The 16623-nt window shown below is 42.9% G+C and overlaps 1 protein-coding gene across 1 annotated transcript in view; it reads left to right on the forward strand.

The window, feature by feature from the left end:
* Positions 1 to 16623, forward strand: part of SKI (SKI proto-oncogene) — a gene marked incomplete at its 3' end in the record, with an annotated part of 89555 nt that overhangs the window by 14661 nt on the left and 58271 nt on the right. Inside the window, exon 2 of the mRNA XM_010012598.1 lies at positions 11722 to 11832. Within this exon, the coding sequence (XP_010010900.1) occupies positions 11722 to 11832 (111 nt within the window). The remainder of the gene's footprint in view (positions 1 to 11721; positions 11833 to 16623) is intronic.

Genomic DNA, 16623 nt, shown 5'->3' on the forward strand with positions numbered 1-16623 from the left:
TCTTTCTTTTTTGGTAACTTTTTCAACTCTTGAGTACTGCCCAGTCCCTGTGCCCCCTGTGCTGCTCCTGTATGTGCATCCCTCTACTCAGAAAGCTCTTGTCAGAGCTGTGGGGACAAAGCAAACCCGTGTTTATTGTCTCAAGTAGAACAAAACATTTAAAAAAGAAAAGCATTAAGGATTTTTGTGCTTAAAATTTGGAGTGAAAGGCTTTTTTTTTTTTTTTTGTTGCTGTTGTTTTTAGGTAGATGACACCATCGTAGTAGTATCTGTGTAATGGTCTAATATGGTTGTCATGCCTTGTATTAAATGGTGGTTTTTGTTTCCCATTCTGTCTGGTCAGGTTGCTTTTCTGCATCACTGCAGTGTCAGTTTGTTGCTGTGTCAGTGGGGTTGCAGTGATTCAAATAGTTCAGTGTTAATACAGACAAGAACACTTCTGGCTTTTTGTTGTACATCTTCTCATTTGGAATATCTGAGCATGTGAGAGTGGCACCATTCAGGTCTGTGGTTCTCGGGCCATCCCTGACAATTGGAGTTCTGTGTCAGGATGGGGCTGTCTTGTGGCCTTGGGTTTGGTTTCTTAAAGCATGAAGGGTCAGAAAATGTGTGATAGAAGGTTGTGGTATTACCCATTATTCTGTCGCCACTCATATGACTTAAGTATACATCAATTCTGTAAGACGGGTTATCAATTGCTGGTTTTAGCAATTCAGCTGTATCACTTCTCGGTTTTATATTGACAATCACTTTGTATTCTTTGTAGAGGTCTATTTTGGAGGAAATCCTTTGTTCTAAAGGCCCAGTATGTGTTTTAGATTGGGAAATCACGCACACAAAAAAATACTTGGAGGTCAAATTGGTTGCTCCGTAGTCTGGCCCAGGACCATCTGATTTAAAACACCTAGATTAAAGCTAGATGTTGGTTCTTCTCTTCCATTTCTGTCTTTAATTCTCCCCTCTCTCTCTTTGCTCCCAGCATGAGAATCTCTGGGAATGGCAGAACTAAGGCAAAAACCTGGGAGACAGAGGAAATGAGATTAATTTCTATAAATTCCTCTATAACCCCAAATCACATTGGAATGTGATTTGGACACAAAAATTTGATCCCAGAACAGACGCAGGTACGTTGCCTTCCCTTCCCAGGCACAGCACAGCAGATGGTCTGGCTGCAAAGACTCCTGGCACGTTGCAGTTTTTAGTATAACTGGGTACAGTTCTGTTTTGATACCCATTTTCATCAACAAATAGTATTTATCCCTATGATAGCAGATCTATCAAAGCCAGATATGAATTGCAAAACAAAGTTTGTCATCTGTTGTCAGTGGCATACTGGCTCTAAAGGATAACCTGGCTTTCATGCTCTTAGCTTGTAGGTATTTCTCTCTCCCTCACTCCCACCTCCTCTCCTGAAGTTGCCAAATACCAATATGCTGCTATAAATGCACACAGCCAAATAGGAGTGGTAACTCCTGGAAAGTCCGAGGATGTTTAGCTGTGAAGCATCTTGTTCCTCAGAGGAACTACAGTATGTGATCAGTGATCCCATGGTTCCTTAAGGGGCCTTGTTCTCATTATGGTCAGCCACTGCTCACTTCTCAATTTGGATACACAATCGGAATGCTTGGGAAGTCAGGGAAAAAGAGTGTTGGGTGGCAGGATACTGAGCTGGGCTTGCCTAAGTGAGCACTTGGGAGTACATCTGGTGCTCTGTGGCTTCACCAGTAGTTTCTTAGGATGATGGGTTGTGTGGCTTTTATGGCAGAAGGGGTTTTATTGCAGCCTGAGTCCATTGCTCTAGGATGTTGGAGAGCCTTTCTCTGACGGACTGAAAGTGTCCATCTGTGTCTCACAGCAATATGCTGATGGTGGGGGGTTTTTTTTTGCTGCTTGTCAGCTCCAGTTTTGGGTCAGTGAATGTGTGTGTGTACGTGCATGGCAGAATGGCAGAGGAGGACCAAGAACAGCATTGTCACTTAGTCGACTGTACCACAGATTTAGAGGTATTACCCAGTGATTGTTTTAAAGGATCTGTTCTTGAAGATCTGACAGAACTTTTCAATTTTCCATCAGTACAGTTAGAAATTTAGCTCATTTGTCTTCCACAACACACAAACTGCCTTTAATGTCACTCTGCAGTTGATGGTGTAGTGGCGACATCCTCAGTTTAAAGCTTTTTGACTTGAAAATGGGGTTTCTACCAACGAGGAGCTCGACAGATGTGGATAAAGAAGTACTGCATTAGTTCTGGTGACTAGTTCTTGCATCTGTGCATCTTGTAGAGTATAATTTTAAATTATTTAAGGCACAGATTACTGCCTGCAGTAGCAGTGTTGTTAGAATCACTTTAGTCAGCAGACATCCAGACTGGGCAGAAGGCAAGGATGCTCAGGTTTCTTTCAGGTTCTTTGATTAAAGGATCCTATTTAAAGATTCACTGCAGCACCATATGATGGGAAATTCACCTTATTAATAATTCTTTTTATGAAAACAGAAGAGACATTTTGAAACCAGAACTTCTCATTTCATATCACTTCTCTTTGTAAATTGCTTTTGTAAAGCAAAGCTATGGTAGAAAGAAAGAAAAAAGAAATACTACACATCTTACAAGTGAGGATTGAAATCCCAAGTGTATCTGCACCACCTCGGCCCCCAGTATTAGTGGAAATCACACACTTCTAAAAATATATTAATAAATAACATCCACCTTTTCATTGGATGTGTTCATGCCTTCGGTTTTTTCCTGTGCTTTCCAAACTAGGTTCTGGAGGCTCTATCTTCAAATTTGATATTATTGTTAATCTTAAGATCCTGCCTCTGTGCCAGGCTGTGTTTTAATAGGATTTCTCTCCAGTTCAGCCAGGGCAACCCTTTTGTTGCACCTTCTTTGGGATAATGTTCCCATGTGCTGCAGAGGCGCTGACACATGACCTCCTTACACATAGAAAACCCTAAATGTCCTGCCCCTTGCCAAACCCATCACAAAACTCCCCATCATCCCCTTTTCAGGATCCCAGATGGTAAATAGCAGCAGGAGGTGAAAGGGGAGCTTTGTCTCCATTCTGAGTCCTGTTTTAAGTATTCTGTGTCTGTCTGTATCCCTCTGCTTTTCCCACTCTGCCCATAAATTAGCAAGCCAGCTTTTCTGACAAGGGAAGACAAAATGTCCATAAGCTGCAGTAGCATCACCTACTCAAGATAACGTCTCTGAACAGTCTTTAGTTTCATTTGATTTGATTGCAGTCTCTCTCTATTTGGGTAGAACTCTGGCCTGCTCTACGGTATTCAGGGAGATGCAGCTTGTACTGAGTATCAGGCTGCAGTTTAAGTTTACCTGCAAACTAAAAAACCCAATCCCTCCAAAACCACCCCCCAAAACCAAACTACAAAGATCTGCTTGTATTGTTCTGCTGTTTTTTAAAGCTGAAGTCACAGGAGGAGCAGCAGTTTCTGCTAGATGGGGAGCACCAGGAGCAGCTGGCTTTGAGTGTATAAAGGGATTTATCAGCCAGGCAGAGAAAGGAGCAGAGATGTGGTCAGTGAATGCAGTGCAGATGGAGCTGCTGTGCGAATCTGTGACCATTTTTAGAAGCTGTGCTTTGCTCCTAGGGTTTACCAGGCAGGATATTGTCTCTGCACCCTCTTTCCGTGGAGTTCCCCTCGGTGGCAACAATTTCCTCTTACTTGGTGCAGGAAAGATGATGTGGGCTGTTGTGCAGGGGGGCAGTTGTGTGGAATAAACTGTGCTGGTGTTGCTTCCAGAATAGTCTTGGCAGTATCTGTATTGAGATGGTAGCTTGGTATTTGCGATTTGGGGTAGTAGGTGTGAGTGACATGTAAAATGTATATACATTGATCTCCCAAAATGAGGTATCAAATCAAAGTATCCGTACAGAAATAGGAAAGCTGGTCACTTTTTATGCCATGCTACATACAGTTTTCATGTTGTATGGATTTAGTGGCTTCTGCTGAGCAGCACTGATTCATGCTAGCTGAGTACCTCCTTGTTTTGAGGACAGGTTGTTTGGTTTTCCTTAATTAAGGTCATGCATTCTCCTTAACCCCTTCTGAGTCCAAACCCACCCTGTGTTCATCCTGAACCTGAAACATGGCAGCTTTGTCTGAGATTAGCCTTTTCTCTGACCTGTCCTGCAGCTGAAGTAACAACTTTCCAGTTTCAGCTGATTGGAAATGAGACACTGGTGAACTGAAATACCGAAGGCTTAATGGATTCCGTGGATTCCCTGGTGGTGTTTTGGTACATCTTTATTTTACACTGTTGAATGTTAATGAGAGAAGGGGAGTGGGAGTGCAAGGCCTCTTTACTGTCTGGTACTTGGAAGGGGTATTCTTTTTTGTTTGATTTTTACATTGCAAATATTGCTGTAGAAGTCCTGTGTTGCTGCCAAGTTCCTACCTAGCTTTGGGATGCCAAGTGATTGTCAGCTGGGAAGCTGCTGGGAGGGATATAAAGCAATATTGCCTCTTTTGCAAATGCCATGGCTCTCAAATGTAGAGTGAATCCACCTTGGACCATTTTTTAATGAGCCTTCATTTTTAAGTGATGAGCAGGATTATGAGAAAGAGGGAGGAGCTCATGTGTCTCTTGCTCTGTTTTCTGGATAAGAATACTCTGCTTTCCACGTTGTAAGTTAATTAGCAAAGGTCTTTTCCTCTGGAATCTCTTGTGTTTCTCCTGAACTGTAATTCTGTGTGTAGTCATCAAATAAAATAGATCTGATGAGGTCAGTTCTGACACGTTGTGTTTTGACAGCACATTTTGTTCGTACTGAGTCCATACTTTTGAAGCTGTAGTTGCATGGTCACTTTAATTTGACGTATACCTAGTTGCTGCCAAAACTTTTGGCTTCTGCCCTAACACTAGCGTGCTGGTCCTGTCACCTTCTTTGACTGTCACTAGCGCTTTTATGGCTGCACAATGTGCAACAGCTCACTAGGGAATCAATCTGCCTGAAAATTAGTCATTTTATAAGGGAGAGTCGCAAAAATTAACTGAACAAATGTGCTCTTGAGTTTAGGGAAAAGGCGAGTCAGGGTGTCTTGGTTGGTTTGTTCACTGGTGTTACATGGTATTGTTTGTGATTGCCAAAGGTAGGAAGGTTTTGGTTAAAAGTGGTTTTATCATAGAACCAAACAATATAAGGGACAGACTAGCAATGGTGAGAGTGTGAATTAGATAGAATCAAATAGCACTTCTTCAGCCTTAGCTTCTATAATTTGTTAAATTTTTGTGTAGTAGATGTGGCTGCTAAAGATTAGGTCAGTATTTGTTCTTTAACACCTTATTAGGCTGTTGCTCTCAACCATGAGCTGCTGGGAATGCATCTTTCATTTCTTTTTTTTTTTTTTTCTTTTTTTTTTTTAAAAAAAAGAAAGGCTTTTGATGGATGAAGCTGTAAAATGAATAGAAATAGTGTCTCCCTCTTCCTTTTTCCTCCTACTCAGCGCTCACACACAGTCAGCCCTGGGGTCTTTTCTTTCTGTGTGGTTGGCAGAACAGAGAAAAGGAGAGAGAGGAGGAGACTGTCTGGGCCCCTGGTGCTGTCAGGAGAAGAATAGTGGTGCTGTTAGCGCTAAATCTGAAGGGACAAGCTTGTGTATGTATGCTGCAGCAGCCAGTGGGCTGAATTAGTGGCCTTTAGGCTCTGCTAAGAAGCTAATTGAGTCACTGGTACTTGCTGGTTAAACCAGCAAATCCAATAGTGGATGGATGTGCATGTTTGTGTTTAGTTCTATGCTCTGAAAAATAATGCAAGGTTTTCCTTAACCTTTTCCATTTTGCTCAAGTTACTCAGTAGCTTAAGGAATATGAAAGCATCTAAATAAATGTTTGTGGGAGATCTTATCTTACTCCATTCTTTTCCTCCTGCTCTGTGCAGTGGGATTGGATGAGAAGGCATTAAATCAGTTCCAGTACCAGTTGCTGAACTCTACCAGTTTTTAAACTGCTGTCTTAAGTGAGCCTTTGGTTTAATGTGGGATAATCCAAATTGTGAGGTAACAGAAAGTGAAGAACTGAAGCCATCCGTGATGGATGGTGCATCCATGCCATGTAGATATGGCAGATGAAGCCTGTGTTGGAATTTTGGTTGGCATCCACCTCGAAGCACTCCACCTTTCTCAGAATCGTGTCAGTAATGCACAGGTTGCACCACTGCTGCTGAGTATCTCTTGTAGTAAATGCATAAACAGTTCAATTGTCAGATATAATGATGAGGATTAGAATGTAGGTAAACAAAATTCTAGTTCTACATGGATTGTGAGGGGAGTACACAGAGAATCTGCAAAGCTGACTTAAGCTTTAATACACCCTTGCAATATATTTTCTAATCCACTATCACTCCTGAAATCTGCCCACAGGCTCAGGTCCTGCTTTGCTTTTGCCCAGAGTGGTTCTTATAATGATTGTGGCTTGATTGACTGCAGAGGAATTATTCTGAATTTAGAGCACTCAACTGGAGAGCAGAATTAGCTTCTTGTGTTTTCCTTTGAAGTATGCTGAGTGCTGTGCTGAGGACATATTGCTTTCAGTGATTCTTTCTCATTGCGTTTTTAACGTTTAAGGAGAACAAGACGCCTCTCCACCTAAACCAGAAGGACATGGATGAAAAAACAGGAAGACTCATAGAGGCGAATGGTGGGTTCAGAACCTTGTGAGTCATTGCAGGGAGATTGACAGTTTGGGAACATGAATGCGGAGGAGTGAGGATGGGATGCTCAGGGGCTGATGAGTTAAGGGAGTCTATAGAATGTCAGCAGAGGGGTCAGCAGCAGCGTGCATCTCATTCCAGAGTTAAACTCAGGCATTGGGAAATGGCATTCCTTGATGGCAAACACGATCTGACAGTTCTCAGCTAGCTACAGTATTCACCTCCTCCTCCTCCCTCCCCCCTGCCCCAACTGCATATCAGTGGATGCTTTGGAGATCATGTCTGTTCTTGCCTTCAAAGCAGCAACAAGAAAATATTTAAAGCCACAAGCACACCTTGGAGGCTCTGCAGGGTAAGTCAGGTTAGCAAGAAATTTATGTATAAGTTGTGTCCGTGTTCAGGCAGCTCAGTTCTACGTGTGATCAATCTGTTTTATCTCCTATGCAGAGCTTACAACGCTTTACTCCATATGTAGCTCTTCATTTCTGTCTGTCCTCCTTTCTTTCTTTCTTTCTTTCTTTATTTTTGTTTCTTCCTGTTCATGTGAAAGAATTTCCTTCTGTTCATGGGCAGGCCTGGACTGGATCAGCTTCTGGAATTAGCTACACAAGAGTTCATTCATTCCTCCTCTGAAATTACTTGGTGTTTGCTAGGTATAACTTGTTCATGGGTGGTGTTATTGTTATTACTGAAGATGCAGGGAGGTAAGGCTGCTTTAGTGGGTAGGGCAGAAGATTGAGGCAAGAGAATTTTTTTATAGTCTCAGATCTTGACACCATTTCACTGGGTGACCTTGGGCACGTTACTTCACTTCTCTGTGAAACAGGACTAGTAATATTTACCTCCCTGCCCAACAGGGGTCTTAAAGAGGATTTTTGTGAAGCATTTTGCATATATACAGGGTTGTATTATTGCTGAGAATTGTTGTTTCTTTATGAATATGTATGAAAGGTGCTAAGACATTACCTCATCTTGGCAACTCATTATGGGCTTGTGGTTGCTCTGAATTGAGGTAGTGACAGAGACAAGGAGTGTTGTCCCCAAAAGCTGTTGACATCCTTTGGAGAGAAAGTGGCAAACCCAATTTCTCCTTCTCTAATTAGCACTGTGTTAAAAGAAAGGTGTACTTATTCTGAGCATGCAGCCCTTTTGGTAGCACTTTGGGGATGGGGCCTAAGAAGGCTCCTGTTAGACTAAGTATGTATTATTTTCTGCAGAGCATTTTGTGAGATCCTGTGATGCAGCTCTTAGTGCTGAGGGAGAAGGGAAGAAATCATGATGAAACATTATGTTACAGTTTTATTTTTGACTCCTGACATCTGGGCTTTGACAGGGGGCTCAGCAGCACAGAGACCTGCAAGGAGGTTGCACAAGCACTGTTTCCAGGGTGTCACTCTTGTGGTGTCCAGGAAAACTTCCTCTTTCCATCACTACCACAGTGCTGCTGGGAGGGTTTCCAGTTTGTAGGGGAAAGAAGGATATGATCCTCATCTCATTCAGTCTTTTACACAGAGGAAGGGCAGGAGCATTGCAGTGGAGACTATAGCAAACCTGTGTTGTTGAGGGAGCATTTTCTTTGACAGAAACTGAAAAACATTGGCGTAAGGTTGCCTGATATGCTCTTCTTGCAAACCATGATGTGCTGTGGCTCAGGGTGTCTTGATATGGCCATGACCTTAGATTGAGCTACTGTACTGATCTGTGGTGGTGTTGGTGCCCATCCAGCCACACGTTGCTCATTTTACTATAGATATACTCACATGCTATGTGAAGAATTAGTGACATTGGGTTTGGGTTTCTGGCCATTACTCTTGAGCTCTGCCAGTATTTCATCCAGGTTCAGTTGTCCTGTCTATTGAAAAGAAGAAAGAAAAAAAAGCCTCTTTGCTTTGGGTTGTCACAGGCCTCCATTTTTGGGTTGAAGCTGTTGACAGACAGACGTGTGCGAGTACTGAGTGCTTTGTAATAAATGTTCCAGCCTTGTAGTTTGCAGGTCTTCTCAGGTGATATGAGTCAGTTGTATAATGACAGCTATCAGATAACATCTGTCCCTGCTCAGAGCGAGCAATCTTAGATTTTAGTCTACTGTATTGGCAAGGCAAGTTTAGGTCAGATAGAAACCTGTCAAAAGCTCTGATCTGAATAAACAACTGTGCTTCCTCCTGTTCTGACGTCTTTTAGCTTGTGCTTTTTGGCCAGCGTGTTTACACTCATCTCTAGAATCTCCTCGTATTCACTGCACACATTGTGGGTAGAATAAATTAAAAAGTGAGCTTGTGACATGAAGAAACATAAGCTGGTATAGAATGGATTTAGCATTACTGATGTTCACAGGAGTTTGTTAGAAATTTCTAGAGGGCTCCTGTCTCTTCCGCAGGTCCTATCAAGTTGAAGGGTTCAAGAGATGCAATGGATTTTCACACATTTTAGGGGAGTGCTGTGATAAAATAATTGGGTTTAATTACACTAATAAAACATTTAGAGCTCATTCTTCCCCCCTAAAAACCTGCCAAAATCCCTGTAGGAGTGGACTTCTCTGCATAGCTGCCCATCTCTGTGTCCCTTCTCTGGGACTCATCCTTGCAACTGTTTTTCAGCTCAGACTCGGCTGAGACTTCCTGGAAGAGTTCTGCTCTCTCACTCAAGGTTTTTTAGTCCAGACTTTTGATGAAGGCTGCTGGGGGTTGTCCACTTTGGTTACAGAAGCACTTCTGGTTTTGAACTTTACCACAGAAGCTGTAAACTAGAAGTGCTTCATGTGAGCAGGTAGTGTTCAATCTCCAGCTGAATCCCCCGCAAGATTCCAAGGTAGCATCTCTGTGCAGTGATTCCCTCGTTGGCAGGGCCATCCCTTGTGCTCTTTCTGTTGTAGGTTTCTTCATTTCCTTAAGCCATATATGTATTATTGTTTCTTTCAAATATTTAAATGTATTTTTATTCTGTTCATGTGACTTCTAGGCAGACACATACCTTTATTCACAGGAGCATACTTAGAGATTTCATGTGGGGTTTCTCCATTTTGTGCGTGTTAATGTTTGCAAGGGTGGAGTATGTTGTAAGCGTGTGTTCTTAAAGCTCTGTGCTTGTGTGGTTTAAAATAAATATGCTTTACCTTTCAAGTGAACAAGCATGCTAGTATCAAGGGTTTGTGAATTATAAAAAATCCTTTATGTATATATAAACCCCACATTATTTACAGGTTTATCTCCATATTCAGATTATTGTTTGGAGAAAGGAAAGTTAATTTCAGTGATGGAAATGAAATTCAAACTTTTGTTGATTGTTGTTTTGAGGGAAATAGATTTCTTTTGGGTACAGAACATATCTTGCCCAGATTGCAAGCAACGTGCTATGTACAGAAGAAAAAAGCCTGATTGATTTTTTTTTCAGTAGAGGCAGGAGTGTCTGGATGAATTCTCTTTGTGTTGAGGTCAGGAGGTGTTTGTGGTTTATTGTGGCTCTGTGTGCTCTAACCCTGATGCCTGTATGGGTGGGTGATCACAGTGGGGTGACCTGTACTAACAGCCAGATGTTACATGGCTGGTGAAGGCTGTTTGAAGGATCAAGAAATTGTGTATAACCTGTTCATTTGTCTCCTGCCCCAACTCATTCTTTGCTTTGCGTTGTAAGGAAAGGTTTGAGAAGTCTTCATGGATCTAATTCATTTTAAAACTGCATCATCGGGAGGTTTCAGGTTGAGGATTTGTGTAAATCAGAACTTTCCAGCATAGTAAAAAAATTGCACTTGAAGCAAATACTTTGTTTTCTTGTTTTGCACACAAGTGCAGTGATTGGCACTTCCTGTCTGTGTTTGTGGCTGACTTTTCCCGTTGTCATATTCGTAGTTGCAGTGAGATATGGATGTCACTTAGCACCTGATTCTCTTACGCAAAGGGTTTGTCAGTCAGCTTTCATGAGAGGTATCTTTTTGTGAAGTACCAGAGATACTTTCCAATACATTTATATGCATTTCATGGCACTTTTGCATTACCTTTCTACTCAAGTGACAAAGGGAGTTGAGTGTAAATGGGAAATAGTTTGTACATTACTTATTAGGAGTAATACTGCCTCAAAAGCGCCACGCATAAAGTGCAGATGATTTCTGGAAAGGTCTCGTTCTGGTTTGAGAAGCAGAGAATTATCTTTGAAAGCAAGAATATGGGCAGTTATTCAGTATTAAATGTGCTTTCTTAATTTGTAAAGCACTCGAAGATACACTGTCATGAATGATGCTATGAAAGGGGAAGTCTGTGGCAATAGAAAAGAATTTTGCATGTTTCTTTTCAGTGAAAGGGCTGATCCAAACAGAATTGAACTGTTTAGTTGAGATGATTCTTGTTCAAGAAAATCAGAAAGGCTTCACTCCTGTCATAACAGAACTGGGTCACTGTCTCTTTTAACTGGGTCAGAGGAGTTTCCAGCATGGGAGGCTCTTACCATGTTTGGTGAGGGTGAAGTATTGGAACAGCCCTCTTAACTCTTAGTGCAGGGTGCTGCGCTGTCTGCATGAAGTAGTCACAAGGAAACTACCTGCCCTGATAGATGGAAGTGGTTTCTGGTAACTTCCCTGGGAGCTGGTCTAGCTGACCTGGGCTGGAGGTCAGGCCTTTCTGAGTTACCCCTGTGCTTTGGCTTCTGTTGCAGCTAGAGGCTGTCATACATTTCACTGTAGGAGAGGAAAAATGTGGCTCCCTGGACTTGTGACTTAAGTGTTGTGGGTTCTTTCAGTTCACTTGGCCATCCCTAGGAATCCTGCTTTAAAAATGCTGTGTGCCGTTACAGCGTGAGGGGGCTCCCACCCTCGAACCACCGTCTGGGAATTCTTTAGGAGTTATGGAGTAAACCCCCTCTCATGAGTCTCCCTTGGTTGTCTGCTCTATGTGAAAAGAGGCAGTGTCTAAAAACCAAAACAAAACCCCCACAGCACAGCAATTGGCCTCCTTCCATGAACTGGCCCTATTTCCAGCCTGCCCGCCACGGTACCAGGGGCACAGGCTGTTATTGAGAGGCTGCACTTGTATGTACATAAAGCCTTGTGATTTGTGTTTAGATCTGGGAGTCTCCGAGAGTTCAGCTCTGCTGGAACAAAATGTTCAAGACAATACTGTGGGATCCAGCTGGAGGTTTAGCATTAATGCAGTGTCAGACAGATGGAAATGAGGTGGAGAGGGCTGGGTGATGGGGAACATCTTCTCTTCCGAGGGAAAAGAAAACAATAGTAACTCTGAAATACATATTCACGTGTATCTATAGTGCTAAATGCTAGCTATGATAGGCATGTTCTCATTCAGCTTGGTGCCAGTAAGATGTCAGCTGGGCTTTGTGTGTGGTTCATACAGCAAATAGGGCAGAGACTGCTCTTGGTGAAAAGCCTGTGTAACTCCACCGAGTTTGGATGTGCACGGACAGAACTGGAGCAGAATTTGCTCATTGCCTCTGCCTTTCAGAAGACACTAGTGAGTGTGTGTGTACATGTGGGCATGCCTGGTGCTGGCCTGCTTTTCAGAAATTACCAAATACATCCTGAAATGACCAATACTGAAAGATACAGGGAACTTCTTCCAAACTTCAGAGTTGTTTCTAGATGCAGCATGCAGCAGTGATAGTCCAAATCTGTCCTTCCTCACACCTTTTCTTTCTGCTGATGTGCCTTGGGAAAGTCTGTAGCTGTATGACCATCAAGAAACAGGGAGCGTTAAGTTCATCTTTTCTGTAGTTGAGTCATGGTGGTTCTGTCCAGGAGTGTTGAAAGAAAAGAAAGAAACCCAAACCAAATAGGCCAGTTGGAGAAGACAAGGTAACTTTCTTCTGTTCCATGTTTCTCAGACATACAGCCTTCTGTTGTTCTCCTGAGGTAAAGCAAAATACTCAACAACCTACTCTCCTTTCACATCTTGCTTTAAATGTGCCAAACCCAGGTAGCTTGGTGGATAGCTCTTCTATGGAGCCACAGAGGCTGTTCATACTGTTTGTCTCTTTTTCTATTGGTTTCCTATTTGAACTCGGCAAAAGTAGAACTGCCTGAATGCAGATTCAAAAAGCCAGTTCTGGTTTTGCAGAAAAAGGATTTAGCAAGAAAGAATCTCTCCTCCACCTTTTTTTTTTTTTTTTTTTTTTTTTTCCGGGGGATGTATTTTGGTCTTTCCTCCTTAAGAGGAAGGGTCAGCAGGATCTGGTGAAATCCGCTTGAAAAGATGGAGCAATACGATCTATTCCTGTAAGTGGTCTTGGTTCAGCGATAACTTTTAGAACATATCTGGAAGCACTGTGGTGTTCCAGAGCATGTTTCAGGGCCCCTCTGAGTCACATCAAGTATTAATTTAACATCCTAGAGCCTGCATGGCTGCAGCTGGGTGATCAGTGGTACAGCGTGGCTTTCAGTCCACTAAGGAACATCTTTGGGGAAACACTTCCTTCGTGTAATAAAAGGCTTTTAATGGACAAAGAATAATGAGGAGAGGAAGCACAGTGGTATTCCATTTGGTGACCTTGTCTAGGAGCAGTCGGTAAGCACCAGGAGATGTATTCTCTCTTCTGGAATTTTCATAGGTCATTCTCCAAGGCGCTGAAGACTTGCAGCATCGGAGTTGGCTGCAGTCATGTGTTGGATGCTGAACTGTTAATTAAATTACCCACAGCACAGGTCCCTGGCTAAAGCCTGTAAAAGTGTTTAGCACTCTTTTCATCTGTGCCCTAGTATCTTCTGGGAGCAGCTTGCAATTAATACTGTTGAAAACCGTTGAGGCTCTCAAACAGGGTGATACTAGTAGTAGTAAAAAGCCAGGAAACTCTGTTTTACTGGTGGCAGGTCAGTGCTGGGAAAGCCTGTGCCCTTTCTTTAAAAGTCCCTTTTAAAGTTCTCCCAAACATGCAGTTCCCAGGCTCCCATTCACTACTCACTGACAGAATGAATGTCTTTTCTCTTACGTATGTTCCCGTGGTCTGTGTGATCATAAGTTGCATTGCTGTGCTCCGTTTTCCACTGCCTGTGGCTTTAGGCTTTTGTGCAGCTTCTTTAGAATTTCACAAGTACATCACAAGATGCTATTTTGGGTTGCTCCTACAGGATAAAGAGTGTTTAAGATCTTCAGAATGCCCTTTGCTACTTTCCATTAAGACTGTGGAGATACTCGGGAAACAAAATGAATAAATCAAAACTCTTGGTAAATCTTAGTGCAGTCTGTTCACTTTTACTCACATAGATGAGTTCAAAAGGTGTTGGTTTTGGGTTTTTTTTTTCCTAGAGTTTATTTTGATCCTGGCATATAGTTTTCCAGATAGATTATAGTTTTACTCCCTGAGTCAGGAGCATATGCTTCAGCAGGCACAGAACTTCAGCGTGTACCTCAGTCCCTCACGCAGTATTTCTTAAACACTGCACTTAGGCAAAGGAGCTGGGCTGGGCGGTGCAGGAATAAACACACTGTAGGTATTTATTTTCCTGCCTGGGGCCATCCAGCTGACTGTGAATAAGGGATAACTTCTGCTGTGTCTGAACATTTGGTGGACTGTGTTTTGCTATAGGGTAGCTTCTCAGGTCTGATGTACAGAAGAGGCTGTACTGCTCAGTGAAATGTGTCCTCTCTTACATTTGTGGTGCCACTTCCTTGGAGTAGGGTGGCTGGTTGACTCTTAGCATTGCTTTCAAAGGGCTGGCTCTTTAGGTCAGAGTGTGTTGGAGAAGTACCTGCCTGTGATCAGCCAAAGTGACCTGTTGGCAGGAGAGCATTCTCTTTCTGTGGCTTTTCTGTCTTCCCGCTCCTGCACGAAGCTCTTTGTAACTGTCTCTGAAGCAGAAGAGGGGTCACTTCAGGTGCCTGGTTTGATCTGGTGGTGTCTCCTCTCTAATGCTGTCTGGGAGGATTTGTTAGATTCGTTTCTGAGAAGGAGAGGCCAGGCGTGCCTACACTTTGGCACATGTACACGGTGTTGCTGTGCTAGGATTGAAGGGTGCATGGAAGCCTGGGCTGTGGCAGGAGGAGTGAGGAGGAATACAGTCCTTTCACAGCACTTTGCTTTTGCATTTAAAGGAGCTTCTGAGTGCTCAGCATTCAGATCCGCTGCCCCAGTGCCATCACACACTGCCAGGCCTGCAGCTACAGCAGTACCACCAGCAGCAGTACTTTGCCTTTCCTGCTTGGTTTGCCTGAGACTATTAGACTCATTTACATACATTAAACAGCCAGTGTGTGACCCTGGGACAAAGGGTTGTATTTTATCTGCTCCTTCGGGGAGTAAATTGAGATAGAGAACGGCCTGATGGCCACACAAGATGTTATCTGGTAGACCTGCAATTAGAACCTACAGTCCAGGCTCTGCTGTGCTCTGATGATTTGATAAGCTCTTCCTCCCTCTGTACAGCCCAGGGCCAGCGACTCTTCACCTCCAGCATGGGGTTCTGAACTCCCTGTTGTGTCTCCAGACTGGAGAAGAAAAGCTGGGTGTCATGACTACCAGTTCCTTGGTTTAAGCAGCAAGCTGCAGTGAGTGCAGTCAGGCAGGAGGTTGACCTCCCAGCTTCCACTGACCTAGTGCAGCCTGGGATTCACGAGGCTTAGACTTGGGACCTGCCCTGCTGCTCAGTTCCCTCCCTAGACACTGCCAGAACGTTTTGGATTGCTTTGGTCACTACTGTTCTAGACACAGGTACTCTCCCTTCCCTTTCAGTTTGCGTTTTCAGCTTTGGGATACTTCCCTGGGGTCTGATTTTCAACAGGTATATGCCCTGCACTGTGAAAATAGGAAAACTTAACACCAGGCTTCTCAGAAAGCTCTTTTTCCATGCTTTTGCTGGGATTCTGTGTTGGAGGCACTGTTACTTTCAGGTTATCTTCCTGTGTCTGTACTGGTGTTTTTGAATAAATAATTTTAAATTGTATCTTAATTTCTGCATGCTAACTTTGTGTGGGTTCTACAGCTTTGGTAGAAAGCAGAACAGACAGACATGTATGAAAAGCACTGAGGGAAGAGAACCCACGGTCCAACATATAGTTACATGGGTGTAGATAAAGATACGCTTTCTGGAAATTTACCAGACTGGAGAAGAAGAAAACAGATTTTTTTGAGAGGTGGATTTTGTAGTGCACAACTAGATGCGATTTATCTAATCTCTCTTTCCTCTTTGTTTCTTCCTTTCTTCCTCTCAGTCATTTCCCAGGGATAAAAATAGATGTTATGCCATTTCACTTCAGAGATTTCAGTTAACAAGGGTATAAAGGAAGCTTTGTGACCTAGCTCTCGTCTGTTGGGATAAAGGGCTTTCTCTTCATGGGCTACAAAATTTAAATTATTGCTCTTCCTTTTGGGACTAGTCAAAAGTTAGGATGAGATACCATGCGTATGTAACTTCAGGTTATACATGAACAGCTTAAGAACTCTGCTCTGCAAGCTCTTCTGTGGTTCCTTGGCATATAAATTGGCATATAGAGGTCCAACTGATGATAGCTAAAGACTGCAAGAGTGGAACTCTGAGTTAGTAGCACAAGATGTACTTTAAAGAAAGTCCTTGTGCTGCCTTTGGCCTGGTGAGATGTTGGGAAGACTTATTGCTGCCCTTTGTACACACACACACACACAAATTCCATCAGGATCCTGTTTGGTAACATGGTGTCCCTTTTGAAGAAGTAGAAAACCCAGTAACCAACCTCAGTGTAGGAGAAGAAAGGTAAGAGTTTGGATGACTATCAAAATACCCTGAGCTGCGTTGAAAATAGAGTTTCTTATGAGTGTAAATTACAGGGAGGGAATTCAACAGCATGAGATTGACACATCACAATACACTTTTCTATAGATAATGTATTTTTTGTAAAATGGGAATTGTGTTTAGCTCTGGTTTTCCCCCCAAACTGTATTCCACATGCATGGGGGAGAGGCATCTATATGGCATGGGATGTTGTGAGAGCTTTCTGCAAAAACATGTTTTGCAGAGTAGCATTCCCCATCCCTGGCAGTG

This window comes from Nestor notabilis, unplaced genomic scaffold (genome assembly GCF_000696875.1).
Source record: "Nestor notabilis isolate BGI_N333 unplaced genomic scaffold, ASM69687v1 scaffold16384, whole genome shotgun sequence".
In the NCBI taxonomy this organism is placed as follows: Eukaryota; Metazoa; Chordata; class Aves; order Psittaciformes; family Psittacidae; genus Nestor; species Nestor notabilis.